General features: G+C 45.9%; 1 protein-coding gene across 6 annotated transcripts in view; it reads right to left on the bottom strand.

Moving 5' to 3' along the window:
* Positions 1-15,641, bottom strand: part of ERC2 (ELKS/RAB6-interacting/CAST family member 2) — a 1,553,364-nt gene that overhangs the window by 399,708 nt on the left and 1,138,015 nt on the right. For all 6 annotated transcript variants that reach the window (XM_082265097.1, XM_082265099.1, XM_082265101.1 and 3 more), the window contains one exon: positions 14,631-14,762. In XM_082265097.1, the coding sequence (XP_082121223.1) occupies positions 14,631-14,762 (132 nt within the window). The remainder of the gene's footprint in view (positions 1-14,630; positions 14,763-15,641) is intronic.

Below are 15,641 nucleotides of genomic sequence, written 5' to 3'. Positions count from 1 at the left end.
GGCCGATATGCACTTTTCCCCATATATCGGAATCGGCCCTGGAGGTTACTGATATTGCCGATATTTCGGGAAAGTGCTTGTACCGGAGTGATACCTGCAGCTAGAGGCATCACCCCAGTACCAGCGTCCATAGCCGACGATCGGCTGTCTTGTAATGACAACTGATGCGGCTGTCATTACAAGGAGCGGGAGGGGATGTTCCACCCTCCCGCCACCTTCCGTGCCTCACCCTAGGTCTCCTGTCCCACCGGGAGACTCGGGCAACCAGCTTGCATGGCTGTCGAAGACTCAATCAAAGCCACAGTCGGCTCTGATCGGGTCTCCATGCAAAAAACATGTCATGAGTGACATCACTTACGGGTATTGTCTGGCGCCAGTTAAAAAAAAAATTGCATTTTGAATGCTTTTAAGTGCAGAAGAGGGATTTGGGATCCCTCCACAAAAGTACTTGCCAAAAAATAAAATGTTTTTTCAAATGTACAAAAATATCGACCCATATCGCCCGATACCCATATGCCTTGGCCAAAAAATCGGTATCGGCAACGAAAAACCGATAACGGTTGATCACTAAAATGCAGACATCAAATTCTATGATAATTGTAGCACTGTCCCCGTAGGGCTTGCTGTATGATGACTTGTTGGGCCTCCTCTGATTACCAGCACACAGTCACTTAGGGAACAGTTCACACGTCCCTCCTTACTCCTGATGGCTCGTCACACAATAAACAGTCCAGGGTTATTGGTTTTTAGTGTTTATTTTGGAACCTGGATGGGAGAAGGGAATAGTGGGATACTCCAACTATAACTATTCACAGTTATACTTGGCCTCACCAGGTTGCTGGTGGAAGCAGCTGCACTGTTTAATCCATACTGCCACATGTATGGAAAGGGTTAAGTCTCCTTGCTCTTTTCTCGCCAGCAATAGACTTGGTGAATCTACATTATCTTTGGGACATTCACTAGCATCCCCTTTACTGACACCCGTTCACTGACTCTTCTAGCTGCAGGGGTGGCCCCCTCAGGTCAGACACCTTGACACAGATCTTTGCTCACTGTACTGCAGAATCAGATCCTCCAGTGTCTCCCCTTTCAGCCAGCTTCTCCGGACCTCTGGGTTCAGTTCCTCACTAGCACTCTCCAGGCCCCAAGGTCAACTACCTGAGGCTGCATGGCACCTCTACAGAGGAGGAGGCAGCCGCCCCCTCCCTCCAGGACTCTGCTATCTAGCCACATGTGCTCCTGGCTTTTATACAGTATCTCAGCATGCATCAAGGCACTTTTCCTCTGCCAAATCACCAGGGTTGTATCAAACGCCTGTGCACTCATTTGTCAGGTTTCCTCCCAATGTCCAATATGCCTCCCTATTGGACCAGTGTGAAACACTCTGCAGACGGAACGAGTTGCACCTGAGCACAATGAGCAGACCTCACTAACAGATCCTACTCTCTGGTAGGCAGAGAACAATATAGATTTACCTGTAGTCCTTCTGGTAAGCAGACAGGACTCAAAACTATACTTTCTCTCTAGCACCTACCTAGGAGCCAAAACTGAGCCATGTCCTCATTGGCTCTGGGCATCCGCAAAAATCCACAAAAATTACATGTACAAAAATGTACAAGGAGTATCCCACAAATTTGGAAAGGGGGAAAAGGGAAATAATATATGTACAGGACCATGGGGCATACCCCATATGTGGCCAGTGAATAAACTAAATTACGTGAAAAATATACAGTATATATCTCTGTTGTACAATAATTACACATAGAAAGGTACCGGGTGCATTTGGACCAATGCACCCCCGCTAAACAAAAATCTGCTTGACAGGTAAAGGTAAATATCCCAACTGACTAAACTACACATGACGACTTTACATATGTACGAGGACAGTGAATGGACTCTCCAAAGCCCAAAGGTCCTTTGCAAGCTTGCAAAGGAAAAAGGGGAGTAGAGCAATTTGTACATCTCATATACTCACGGTGAGACTGCCCTCTCTGTAGAGGCGACCTTCCCCCCAGCATCATCTCTAGCTCTAACATTCTCGCAGAGATCTCCAACACTGTCGGTCCCCTAAGGGCACGCTTGATTAGATTGGCTTAGGCGTCATTCGGAACCTGGGCCAGAGCGTAGCTGTGAGGTGGGGATAGGTTTGGGACCTTAGTGGCATATGCCTCACAGAACCCAAATTCCTTGTGCACTGCAGATGATGGCTGCCTTAGTCTCTTTACTGAGTGAACTGGGACTCACAGGGCTGCTTCCCTCTTCAGTTCCCCAGTCCCACTCAGTCTCAACTTCAGACTTCAAATCATCAATTTCCTCTTCCAGGGACCCACACCGATGCTGGAAACTGGGTGACCCTACATCAATGGCCCCGGCCATAAACTGGAAGCCTTCCACGTCTGGGCCACGTATGGGTCATTGGGCGTCATTGATCCCCCTCTGCCTCTTTAAAAGCTGGACTGTGGGTTGTTGCGACTGTTGCATCTTGGGGCCACTGCTCGGCCTGCACAAGTTGCGTGCACTGCACCTCTAAAAACATAGGTCTCCTTGGTCTGACAGACTGTGGTGCGGGTTTGTATCACAGGTCCCGGCCCCAGCGGTACTTTCAGCACCCTCCTTCTTCTTCCAAAAGGGGTCACCACTCTGGGTGTCATAAGCTTCTGAGTGGTTCCTGTCTCCCAGCTTACATATAGTCTTCTGCGCTGACAATCACTCCTTTTAGTCTGCAACAACATGTCACCGCAGTGCCACACTGACTCCACGTCTGCAGCCGCATGGACACTTTCAGGCATAGGCTACATACCAGACTAGATGTTCTGTATCCCCTCCGCTGCACAGGGCCAGGCTTCCTTTGGGCACTAGTCATACCCCGGTGTCCCACAGGGTCGAGTTCGGCAACTCAGTCTGCTCATCAGGTACTCCCCTAACATATGGGTTAGCCCCTGTGCTCCGGCTCACTCCAGCATCCGTCATCTTGCTCTTCCACACATGTTTCTGCCCCTCAGCTACACCCGATGGCGGAAGTGATGTCTCAGCTTCCTTCCTCCACTCGGATTGGCAGCCCACGGACGGCGACTCTGCCCATGGCCCCAGACTAGCTGACTCTCTGGCGGTGGCTCACCCTGCAAGGCAGATCTCTTGAGCGCGCACTTTCCCTTGGGGTGCAGTAACCCCTTCACCACTGCCATAACTCTGCCCAGCCCGCACAAGTTGTACTGCGAGGCAGATTGTGTTCCCTGACACAGATAAACATACATCTGCCTCTTCTGTCTGTACTTGAGCTTCAGTTGTACTTCTCCATTCACAAGCCAACCAAACTCCCTTACTGTTGTTAGAAATTGTCCCTCTGTAACTGGCTGCATGGCAGACATTTTCTTTCACAGTACATGTACAGACACAACCCCCGATGTGCCGATCCCATCCCGAGTCACTGCTTTCTTGACCATCACTTGAAAGCACACTTGCACTGATCACTGTAAAGCAGACATGATTTTCTCTCACAATACAGCACATCTTTCCCCCGTCGATACTCCAGCACTTTACTTGAGAAGACATATTGTTTCTTTGGTAAATGTCCGGTTATTGCCGATAGCAACCACTGCAGTGACCATGACTTAAAAGCACAATTTCACTGGTCACTGTAGAACAGGCATTATTTCCTCCGCTAACACTCCAGTACTTTGCTTGAGAAGACATAGTGTTACTTGGGCAAATACTCGCTCATTGCCAGTAGCAACCGCTGCTGTAACTCAGAGGAAATCCCAGATGACGCCCCCAAATGTAGCACTGTCCGCATAGGGCTTGCTGTATGGTGACTTGTTGGGCCTCCTCTGATTACCAACACACAGTCACTTAGGGAACAGTTCACATATCCCTCCTTACTCCCGATGGCTTGTCACACAATAAACTGTCCAGGGGTATTGGTCATTAGTGTTTATTTTTGAACTTGGATGGGAGAAGGGAATAGTGGGATAATCCAACTGTAACTATTCACAATGGATAAGGACAACTCTCACTTGGCCTCACCAGGAATTGTTTGTGGAAGCAGCTGCACTGCTTAATCCATACTGTCACATGTATGGAAAGGGTTAAGTCTTCTTGCTCCTTTCTCTCCAGCAATAGACTTGGTGAATCTTCATTATCTTCAGGACATTCACTAGCATCCCCTTTACTGACACCCGTCCACTGACTCTTCTAGCTGCAGGGGTGACCCCCCCTCTCAGGTCAGGCTCCTTGACACAGATCTGTGCTTACTGCACTGCAGAATCAGATCCTCCAGCGTCTCCCCTTTCAGTCAGCTTCTCCGGACCTCTGGGTTTAGTTCCTCACTAGCACTCTCCAGGCCCTCAGGTCGACTACCTGGCACCTCTACAGAGGAGGAGGCAGCCACCCCCTCCCTCCAGGACTCTGCTATCCAGCCGAAAGACCCAAGCACATGTGCTCCTGGCTTTTATACAGTATTCCAGCATGCATCGAGGCACTTTTCCTCTGCCAAATCACCAGGGCTGTATCAAACCCCTGTGCACTCGTTTGTCAGGTTTACTCCCACTGTCCAATATGCCTCACTATTGGACCAGTGTGAAACACTCTGCAGACAGAACGAGTTGCACCTGAGCACAATGAGCAGACCTCACTAACAGATCCTGCTCTCTGGTAGGCAGAGAACAATATAGATTTACCTGCAGTCCTTCTGGTAAGCAGACAGGACTCAAAACTATACTTTCTCTTTACCACCTACATAGGAGGGTGCTACAACTGAAAAACACTTTCAAGGTATATTTAAATCCAAAATGTTTTCCCTACACTTCCTGTCAGGTGGAAACATTACAAAGTGAGAGAAATACTCTCTAAAGTGAGGAAAATGCCCTCTTAGATAGTTGCCAGCAGAATAGGTGTCTCTATTGTAAAATTTCCCCTCTTTGGTCCGATTACATTTTTTAGTTTTGGATTTTTTCTTTTTTTTCATTCCTATGATGGTGGTTACTGAGGCAAACAGGTAAATCCCCCTAGTGGGTACAAACACAGTACAAAAACTATTCAAAATTAAAGAAAAAGGTTTTGGCTTTTAGATACACTTGGAGGTCTACTTATCAATATTTTCAGACAAGATTCACACAACTTTTTTTTTTTTTTTCCAAATGAGATTCACACAACTTTTATCCAAGATTCAAATGTTTCTAATTATATTTATTTGGAAAAATGTTTTAATCCTCGGTGAAAGGTGTGAATCTTTTGTGTGACAACATTCATAAACAGGCCCTTTAAACTGCCTTGGTTCCTGATATCAAGTAATAGATAAAAGACTACTGATTGCATCCAGGGTCTTTTTGCTGATACTCAGATGTACTCTGGTCAAAAACAGCTGATATTGTCATTCTGATCTTCCCATATATAGTTACTTAGTGCAATCAGTTTTTTCTAAAAAAAAAAAAAAAAATCCCTTGAGAGCGATCCACAAAGGTTGGGTGCCCATGATGGAGAAGAGTCCTCCCTTCCATTGTTATCATTAGAGATGCACTTGGGCATCTTCTAAACTCACCTCTATCCGAACTTCAAGGTCACACTCTTTTTTTTAGTCCAATCAGCTGCGGTAATGTCAGTCAACTGCTTTGACTAAATATGGAAATGGATATAAGGGCACTGACATCACCAGCATCCCACCCCTTTGTTTACATACCAGGCAGAATGTTGGATGACCTGACCCACAGCTGAATGGACTGAAAAAGAGTAAAAGGGAGTGAGAGGTAAGTTCAGAGGACACCCAAATTCATCTCTAGTTATCATGAGTCTGTTTGCTGTTTGCAGATGGAGCACATTAAGGACCATGAACTGTAAATGTTGTGGCATGGCATACGATCCATTGGTTGGTATATAATTAATATATATACAATGTACAAACAAGTTGTATAAATAAAGGTATTAAAGTGAGATGGCTAAGAAATCATATAGTGTAGGAGAAACACACCTTGGATAACAAGAGGTTATCCATGTATATAAAGCAGCAATAATGAAACAAATTTGAATCCAAACTAATTATAGGACACTCAGCAGTCAATGCCCACTACTACCCACAACTGAAAACGTATCCCAAAGTTTCACAACTAGACTTTTACCGAGTTACAGAAATCCTACATGTGAATATAATTTGCAGCTTATTTCAATAAAAAGAAAGTACATCTTAGGCCCGTAATTTGATAAATAAATGGGCACATCTTTAATACATCCACAATTTCTTCCTTAGATCCTTCCCTGGAGATCTTTTTGAAATACTGCAGAGTTTCAGGCAACGTTTGCAATGTTTGGACGCAGGGCTGTGGCGTGGTTTGGAAACCCTCTCAAAGCCGTTCCGTTTTAAAGTAGGAATCAGGACTCCATTTACAGTAAATTATTAAATTGTTTAAATGTCATATTTTCTCTGCCAAAATAACTTTTATTTTAATAAAACATACTTTTGGCAAAAAGCCACCTCTAATCCGTTTGACACGAACCGGGTCTGTTGCTTTTAAAAAGCCAAACGTTTTGGGCTTAATGAGGGCCTAAAGGCAACAAAAGCGGAATACTTCATTAATAGCAACCATGGGCGAATCACGAGTTTTCAATTTGAGAAACTGGAATGTTTTGACGATGTATTCACATTGCTAATGTCTATTTTGTGGCCTTGAAGGCAAAACAATGAGGCCAATTAAACCCATAAAGTGTACTATTTTATCAAACACAATTACATTCATTTTTTTAGGCAAAGCGGAATGTGCAATAACCCAAAAATGTTTCTTATTGTTCAGGCTACTTTAAACCAATGAATTCTATATCTTTGGTCTTTATATACAGTATACTCAATAAAACAGTACGGGTAATCGTTGGAGGTATAAAACAGTTGCTGTATTTCAGGCAAGAACTATGAATGTGAGGGTAATTACAAACTGTTAATTTATGACCAGTAGACCATTTTTTGGCCAGTTATCCAAAAACCATTCTTTGTATGTAAGGAAAACGACTCTTGATATCAACCAATAAATAGTCTGCAATAACAAGACAATGAATAAAGACTGTTGCTGTGGGTGCATCATTGATATCTTTGTTGATATTTTTCCTTTCCTTACACATGTACTGTCCAAAACAAGCAATTGTGAGAATATATGGTTGTTTGTTGGTCATTCTTTGTATGAAGGTAAATGGCCAACTCTGACCACTAACAAAAATGTTGAAATCATTGACAAATGGGCAGATCTGCTGTCAAAACATGCAAGAATAATACTAAGACAACTACTGCTTCCATGTTTGCTGGAATTTTTAAGGTTTCTGAGAAAAGAGAATATAGAAATTTAGAGTTTACAACTTACCTGCTCTTGTTACCAGCAGCCAATATGTCTAAGGCCCTATTCACACTTGTGAATGGGGCCATTTGTGATTAAATGCAGAAGACCTAGCGCGAGTCTCCTGCAAGTAGCTGCAAGTGGGAAGCCTCATTGAAAACAATGTTAGGCTGACAGCTTCCATAGCTATATGCAGCCGCTCACATGTAATCACTCATCAAGCAATTACCTGCAAATAATTGGCCCTGAACGCAGACAGTCTGCATCTTCCCAGATCTCATGTGGTCCTCAGAGATCTAGGGAAATCTGCAGGGAACAAATTATTTGATAAGACTGCGGCACAGACAGAGAGCGCAGGAAATTATCAGCTGACAAAATTCTGGAAGAATCAATAGGTATTGTTTTTCATTTGTCAACCAGAAATTACAAAATTCTTTAAATTGTATATTTTACAGACCAAATAAGGCCAAATAAAAGAAGTTTGCTGCAAGGGTTAATATATCCTTTACATAATTGGCTCAATGGAAACAAATTATATAAATGCATTTGTGCACTAAAAACCTTTGCAAAAACAAGATTTTATGTAATAAAATTAGCAGTGACAGTGTGACACCATCACTGTGTGTACATAGTCTATGCAGAGAGCAGATCCATGATTATGACCAAGTGTAAACAAAAAAGTCCTGGCGCTGTGGTTGCGATAATCAGACGGCGGGGCTGGGATAATGGGGTCGGACAATGTCCCAAAAGGGTCCACCTTCAATGTCACGTCCAAGTCTGGGCTGCTGCCTACCCTAACCCAGATTCCAACTGGGTGGAGAGAATAGCAATACAAAAAATCGGGTATGATGGCGCTCCCGGACGAAATGACATGAAAAAGAAAGAAAAAACTTATGTACTGCACTGGAACTGGATAATAAACTTGTTTATTAAAATCAATAAAATTGGCTCCCGGTCAAGGAAAAAACAATGGTGTGCCAGGGGAGTAATGCTGAGCATGTAGACTCAAACAGCAAGGAGGACCCAGAGGCAGGGAAACAACGCCTTACCACCAGTAAGGTCTGGACAGTGTATCACCTGTAGATGGGCTGACCGACAGCCTCGATCGGATCGGGAGCCTTTACCCTATATATGTGCCTCCCCATACCCTATATATGTGCCATTATCAGTTAGCCACAGGAGATCTGAAGAAGGGCTTGGCCCGAAACATGTCATTTCCCTCCAATTGTGGCATTTTCCATTAGCTCCGCCAGGTGACTCTTTGGTGATGCAAGAGCCGGGTCGTTGTTGAGCCACCTCCACACTTCCGGTCACATCGTGGACTCAGCCCCTGGTGTGCACATCGGCGCGAGGCGCCTGGTGACGTCATCTCCCGGCGCCGCATCAGCAGGGACTGACGAGCAGCGGCCGCTGCCACCTCGGGCGCGCACCACCACCGGATCTGCAGGTCGGGGTTAGAGGACACCATCCTTCCATCAACCTCTCCTCACCCCAGGCATCGCTCCATCTGGAGACTCACCCGCAGCAAAGGCTCCCGATCCGATCGAGGCTGTCGGTCAGCCCATCTACAGGTGATACACTGTCCAGACCTTACTGGTGGTAAGGCGTTGTTTCCCTGCCTCTGGGTCCTCCTTGCTGTTTGAGTCTACATGCTCAGCATTACTCCCCTGGCACACCATTGTTTTTTCCTTGACCGGGAGCCAATTTTATTGATTTTAATAAACAAGTTTATTATCCAGTTCCAGTGCAGTACATAAGTTTTTTCTTTCTTTTTCATGTCATTTCGTCCGGGAGCGCCATCATACCCGATTTTTTGTGTTGCTATTCTCTCCACCCAGTTGGAATCTGGGTTAGGGTAGGCAGCAGCCCAGACTTGGACGTGACATTGAAGGTGGACCCTTTTGGGACATTGTCCGACCCCATTATCCCAGCCCCGCCGTCTGATTATCGCAACCACAGCGCCAGGACTTTTTTGTTTACACTATTGCATTTTTCCTTGGTCTAGGCAGCGTGGATCTGTGTTTCAAGATTAGGGGGACGTGCATTCCATCTTACAGTCATTTGCACTTTCAGAATTTGATTTCAGCACGTGTGGGTTGGACATTCCACCTTTTAGCCTATTTCCCCTCCCCCTACAGGGGTTTGACTATATCTGCTCGGATAGATCACTAATTTTAGTTATTACAGTTTTTAAGATTGGTGTTGTTCCAGCCTCTGTTCTTCACCCTGTATATGATATATTCTGTATGTGTGCATGTTCGTTGTGTTATTTGTGATCATATTGCACCCGCCCTAGGTCCCATGGGCGGCCACATGGACCCTTTGTGATTTACATCCTCACTGTTTCCTCTTCCTGTTCCCATCCCCTCCATCCTCCCCCTTCCCTCCTCCCCCTCCCTTCCCAACAATCTCATACAACATATTACCCTTCCTTTTTTTTTTTTTTTTTTTTTTTCAACATGGACCGGGCCACCCGACTTCAGTCCATTTTTGGCAATTTTTTGGATAGCCAGGTTGGGAGTTCCCCCTCCGAACTTAATCCCCCTGCATGCTCGTCCGGTTCACGAGATCCCCCCCATTCGGAGGATTTTGAGGCCCGTATGAGAAGGGCCTTTTTGGCCCTGCAACATGCTCGGGAATCAGAATGTACCCAGTGGTGGGACAAATCCTTCTTGGAGAAATATATAGAACTTAAGATTACCCCCAGGGGACTCAGAATAAAGAAAAATTGTGATTTTCTTGATGAAGATCTCGATAAGGATTGGCACCTCTTTTCCGAGTTCTGCACCAACAAATGGATCCAGCTCATTATCCAACAGCGGGATCGCAAATTGGCCAAGGTCCTGGAGCTGGTTGCATCTCTCGAATTGGAGGTCCAGGCCTTCTCCGAGTCTTGCCTCTTTTCCCAATGGCGGCAGATATTGGACAAGAACCTAACCAAATTTGAAGATAACCTAGTACACAACAAATTACACAAATTTGAACGTGATCTCAAGGATTATAATGAAGGTAGGGTGTTCAATTGGAGCCGCCAGCCAGTCTGGACTCGCTCCTCGGGAAGTTCCCACCTCCCCCCCAAGGCACCCTTGGGCCCCTGGCGCCATGAACATGGTCGACAAAGCACGGCCTCCATTCAATCCAGTAGGAAGGATAGACTGGCCCCTAATATACAGGTGAATAATACTGACCAAGGCGGGCCATGTGGTCCCTTGAACCCCCACCATAGGAATCACAGAAGGAAACATAGAGGCAAGAATAGACGGAGGAGCCGGGCACCCCCGCCTACGGGTCTACCATTTCCACCTATGGTTCCCCACAACCAAGCCACCCACTCAACGGGTGCCCCGTGCGGCTCCCCTTCTCCCTCCACTAATCCGGTCGCACCTTCTTCATTGCAAGCCACATCTCTCAGTCCCCCACCCATTCATCCCTGTGATCCCCTCACTAGTGACCCCGTGGGACTCACATGTAGTTCCGCTGCATCAATTAACACCCTTGGGCCCTCTTCGTTTCCTTTTTTAGGACCATCCCCCCTCTGCCAAACAGAAAAAAGAAAACTACACGAGGTAGAAGGGGAGGTTCAAAACGAAGAAAGCAGGCACAAAAAAGACAGAAAGGATTCATAAGCAACAACAAGTCCACGATCAAGATCTATAACCTGTCCTCGCACCCCCTGACTGAGTCCGAACAGTCCCTCTTGTCCAGGGGGCTTAGTTTTTGTCCCAATGTTAGAGCCAATAAATTTCAAATTTTCAAAGATTTGAACCGTTTCATCAGGAACCTGACGGTCCAGCGGCACTATATACAGCCCACCACGGCCACTAGTGTTCCCGTACCGTCAGTAGTCCATCACACCCCCCTCTCTGCCACCAGTTCCCCTGTAGGCACCCCAGAGACTGACTGTCTTCAAGATCTGTGGGACCTGTGGGAGGAGGGCCACATTGACAGTCAACCTCTAGAGGCATGTTTTGATCCCCCTGTGATCCACACATCCTTCCGTCCACGTTCCTTGTTTTATCCATCCCAGTCAAGAGGGCCCTTCTTGGAGACATACTATCATGTTGTTTACAAGGAGTTATTGAACATGTGTGACAACACCACGTCACAGAGACCCAACCTGACATCACTTGAAACGACTGCCCTTAAGGCACTCAAACTGAACAAGGACATTGTCGTCAAGCAAGCCGACAAGGGAGGGAGCATTGTGGTCCAGGACCGTACCACTTACATCAGTGAGTCTCTACGGCTCCTATCTGATACCAACACCTACACTGCTCTCCCCCAAGACCCTCTACCGGCGTACCAGTTGGCACTTGGCGAGATGATACAGGCGGCCGCAACGGCGGGAGTACTTACCAAGAGGGAATGCCAATTTCTTCTCCCCTCGGTTTGCAGTACACCGTACTTTTATCATCTCCCCAAGGTCCACAAATCTTTGGTGGACCCTCCTGGCAGGCCCATTGTGGCCGGCACTAATAGTTTCATCAGCGGCCTGTCCGAATATATTGATTGGTTTCTACAACCCGTAGTACAACAGCTGCCATCATATATTCGTGACTCAAGCCACGTACTGGACACATTGAAACACTACCCTTGGGAGAGTCACTATCATTGGGCCTCCCTAGACGTGTGTTCTTTGTACACGTCCATCCCCCATGATGTGGGCATTCGAGCCCTACAACATTTTCTCACCAAGGATGGCCAACTTAATTCCCGCCAGGTTGCCTTTCTAGTGGAGGGTACACGGTTTTGTCTTGAACACAATTACTTTTCCTTTTTGGACAAATTTTATTTACAAACCCATGGCACAGCGATGGGTGCAAGTTTCGCACCCTGCTATGCCAACCTGACGATGGGACTGTGGGAAGAGTTCCAGGTCTGGCACAACAACCCGTTCTCCAAACATCTAGTCTATTATGGTCGCTACATAGACGATGTTCTGATCATCTGGGACGGGGACCTCGACATCTTCCAGGCCTTCGTTGACCACTGTAACAGCAACACCTTCGGGTTATCCTTTACCCATGTTATAGACCCTGTGCGTCTGGTCTTCCTTGACCTGGAGCTCACACACGCCGATAACGCGATTGTGACCCTCAATCACATCAAATCGGTGGCTGGCAACTCTTATCTTCATTATGAGAGTTGCCACCACCCATCTTGGAAGACTAATATTCCTAAGGGACAGTTTCTGCGGTTACGCAGAAACTGTTCCCGTCTGGAAGATTATGAAACCCAGGGTCAACTCATGAGAGTGAGTTTTTTGGAAAAGGGATTCCCGGAGGCGTTGGTTCTAAAGGCATTCACTGAGTGCAGGGACACATCCCCTTCCCGCCCATCTGGGCCCACCTCCACTTTGCAAACCATCCCTAAAGCCCGATTCATTACCGGGTTTAACAATAACTTCAGACATATTTCCCACATTCTGAAGAAGCATTGGTCAATATTACTTTCTGATCCCAGATTAGGCCCCCATCTTCCAGCAGCCCCCCATGTGGTCTACAGGAGGGCACGGACCATTAAGAATGTCATAGCTCCCAGCAAAATCAACGCATCCACATCCAATAGGCCCTTGGACATCAGGTCATATTTCAGCGACAAAGTAGGCACCTTTCAGTGCAGGAAAAGAGGGTGCCTCACATGTTGTTTCATTCAGCATGGCCGTGAATCCTTCTGTGACTCCTCTGGCAAGAGCTACAGCATACGCCAATTCATCACTTGCACCACAGAATATGTGGTATATATATTACAATGTCCTTGCAATCTACTTTACGTAGGCCGCACCATCCGTCATTTGCGCACACGGATTGGTGAGCACCGTAGAGGTATTTTGCAGGGACTAAATACCAAAAATGGGAAACCACCCCATAGTGTGCCCCGACACTTTGCCACCCACCATAAGAGCCTAGTACAGGACCTTAGGGTGTGGGCGGTTGAGTGCGTACCCAAGGGTTCCTTGTCCAGTAATGAACGTCTCTCCTTGCTTTGCAAGAGAGAGACGTTCTGGATTTATAAGCTTAACACTCTGTCTCCCCATGGGTTGAATGAGGAGCTCGACGCTTACACTGTGGTGTAACTTCCTCTTAGTTGGGCTCAAGGTTGTCTTTTGTCTTTTTTAAAAATGGAAATTTTTTTTTTTTTTTTTTTTTTTTTCTCACACAATCTTCACATATTGTCTTTATATTTTTCTTCCATTCATTTTCCATGATATTTGTTGGTATGTTTTTGTTTTGTATGTCATTACGTTATGGTTTTATATTTATCATGATTGGACACAAGGTGGAGCCAGAGAGTGGGGGGCAACGCCTCTTCCTCCCCATACCCTATATATGTGCCATTATCAGTTAGCCACAGGAGATCTGAAGAAGGGCTTGGCCCGAAACATGTCATTTCCCTCCAATTGTGGCATTTTCCATTAGCTCCGCCAGGTGACTCTTTGGTGATGCAAGAGCCGGGTCGTTGTTGAGCCACCTCCACACTTCCGGTCACATCGTGGACTCAGCCCCTGGTGTGCACATCGGCGCGAGGCGCCTGGTGACGTCATCTCCCGGCGCCGCATCAGCAGGGACTGACGAGCAGCGGCCGCTGCCACCTCGGGCGCGCACCACCACCGGATCTGCAGGTCGGGGTTAGAGGACACCATCCTTCCATCAACCTCTCCTCACCCCAGGCATCGCTCCATCTGGAGACTCACCCGCAGCAAAGGCTCCCGATCCGATCGAGGCTGTCGGTCAGCCCATCTACAGGTGATACACTGTCCAGACCTTACTGGTGGTAAGGCGTTGTTTCCCTGCCTCTGGGTCCTCCTTGCTGTTTGAGTCTACATGCTCAGCATTACTCCCCTGGCACACCATTGTTTTTTCCTTGACCGGGAGCCAATTTTATTGATTTTAATAAACAAGTTTATTATCCAGTTCCAGTGCAGTACATAAGTTTTTTCTTTCTTTTTCATGTCATTTCGTCCGGGAGCGCCATCATACCCGATTTTTTGTGTTGCTATGATTATGACCAAGCAATTCTACACTGCCCAAGCTGCCTGCAGAAAACTACAGGGGGGGAAGGAGACAAAACCAGTTACCCTAAAAAGGGAAGAAAGCAGCCGTAAAATGTCCTTATTACAGGAAGCTCATACAGAGATGCAAATATAAAGAGTTTTTCATGCTAGATTATTGCAGAGATGTGGAAGAAACATACAAAGGTTACCAAGTCCTAAATAATAATACTCATTCCTCTTAGAATTTTTTGCCTAGATTTCAAAATGTAAACAAACGTACCACTTTTTCTGTAGACCGTAATGTTTAACAAGGTCAAATTTCTAACCTGATCTGGAGAGGGTCTATGGCTAGAAAGCGTTCTCCCAGGAGAACGATGATGGTGGTGGTGGTGGTGGTGATGATGATGGTGGTGGTCATCTTCATAGTTGTCTGCTATAAGTTTCATCCGGTTCTGTGTCTGGATTGGAAATAAAATAAAAAATCATCATAAACACTTTGCTCAAAGCCCATATTCTGTAACCCATGCAAACCGTAATTGAAAGAACAGATTCATGCTAGTGTTTTATCACGCCATTATTAGAGAAAAAAATATAGCTATGACTATTATAAATGAATCCCAGAAACCTTCACAGCCTGATATACACAATGCCCTCTCATAGGACCACACACCCTATATCCAATGCTGTCACATTTTTTACATGAAACATAAATTAGTTACATGCAATATTCATTGAAGAACTGCATAAATATTTACATAAACAGGCATGTGTATCAAAATAAATCATTATATCCTACAGGACAGAAATAGATGCTCACCAAAGTGCTAGTGCTGCAGATACACGGACATAAAACAAAGGCGTAGGCTGTGCAGGACACCTTCCAGAGGGCCATATGCAAAAGGGGATACAACCAGGTGGGGACTTAAGGGTAAAACACCCCTAGCACCCCTTGTGATAGTCAACTGAGGATTGTTAAGCGGTCTTTGAGAAAGCTCAATTTAAGCGAAACGCGTTAGACCCATCCTCATCGGTTGTTACTACTACAAGTGCCTGTTGCCTATTGTAAGACAAACAATGTCAGGTTTATGGATTTGGTTCCATTTTTATGTCCTTATGTATGTCTTAATAAAATAAAATACATTTTTATACAACAATGTTGTTCTTCATCATCTTAACTATCGTGCTTTGATGCCCTGACTTACTGGTCTATGATACCCTCCTCACCATCCCCTCTTTTTATAGGTCTAGTTGGGACCCCACTCCTAGTAGGGGGACCCCACTATCCCTGTTGTGCTTTATCTGTATCTTTTGGGATTGTAGGGTTATCATACCATGTA

This window comes from Pelophylax lessonae (assembly GCF_965119305.1).
Source record: "Pelophylax lessonae genome assembly, chromosome: 8".
Lineage (NCBI taxonomy): Eukaryota > Metazoa > Chordata > Amphibia > Anura > Ranidae > Pelophylax > Pelophylax lessonae.
The sequence above is the reverse complement of the archived record's forward strand: the minus strand, read 5'-3'. Positions and strand labels throughout refer to the sequence as shown.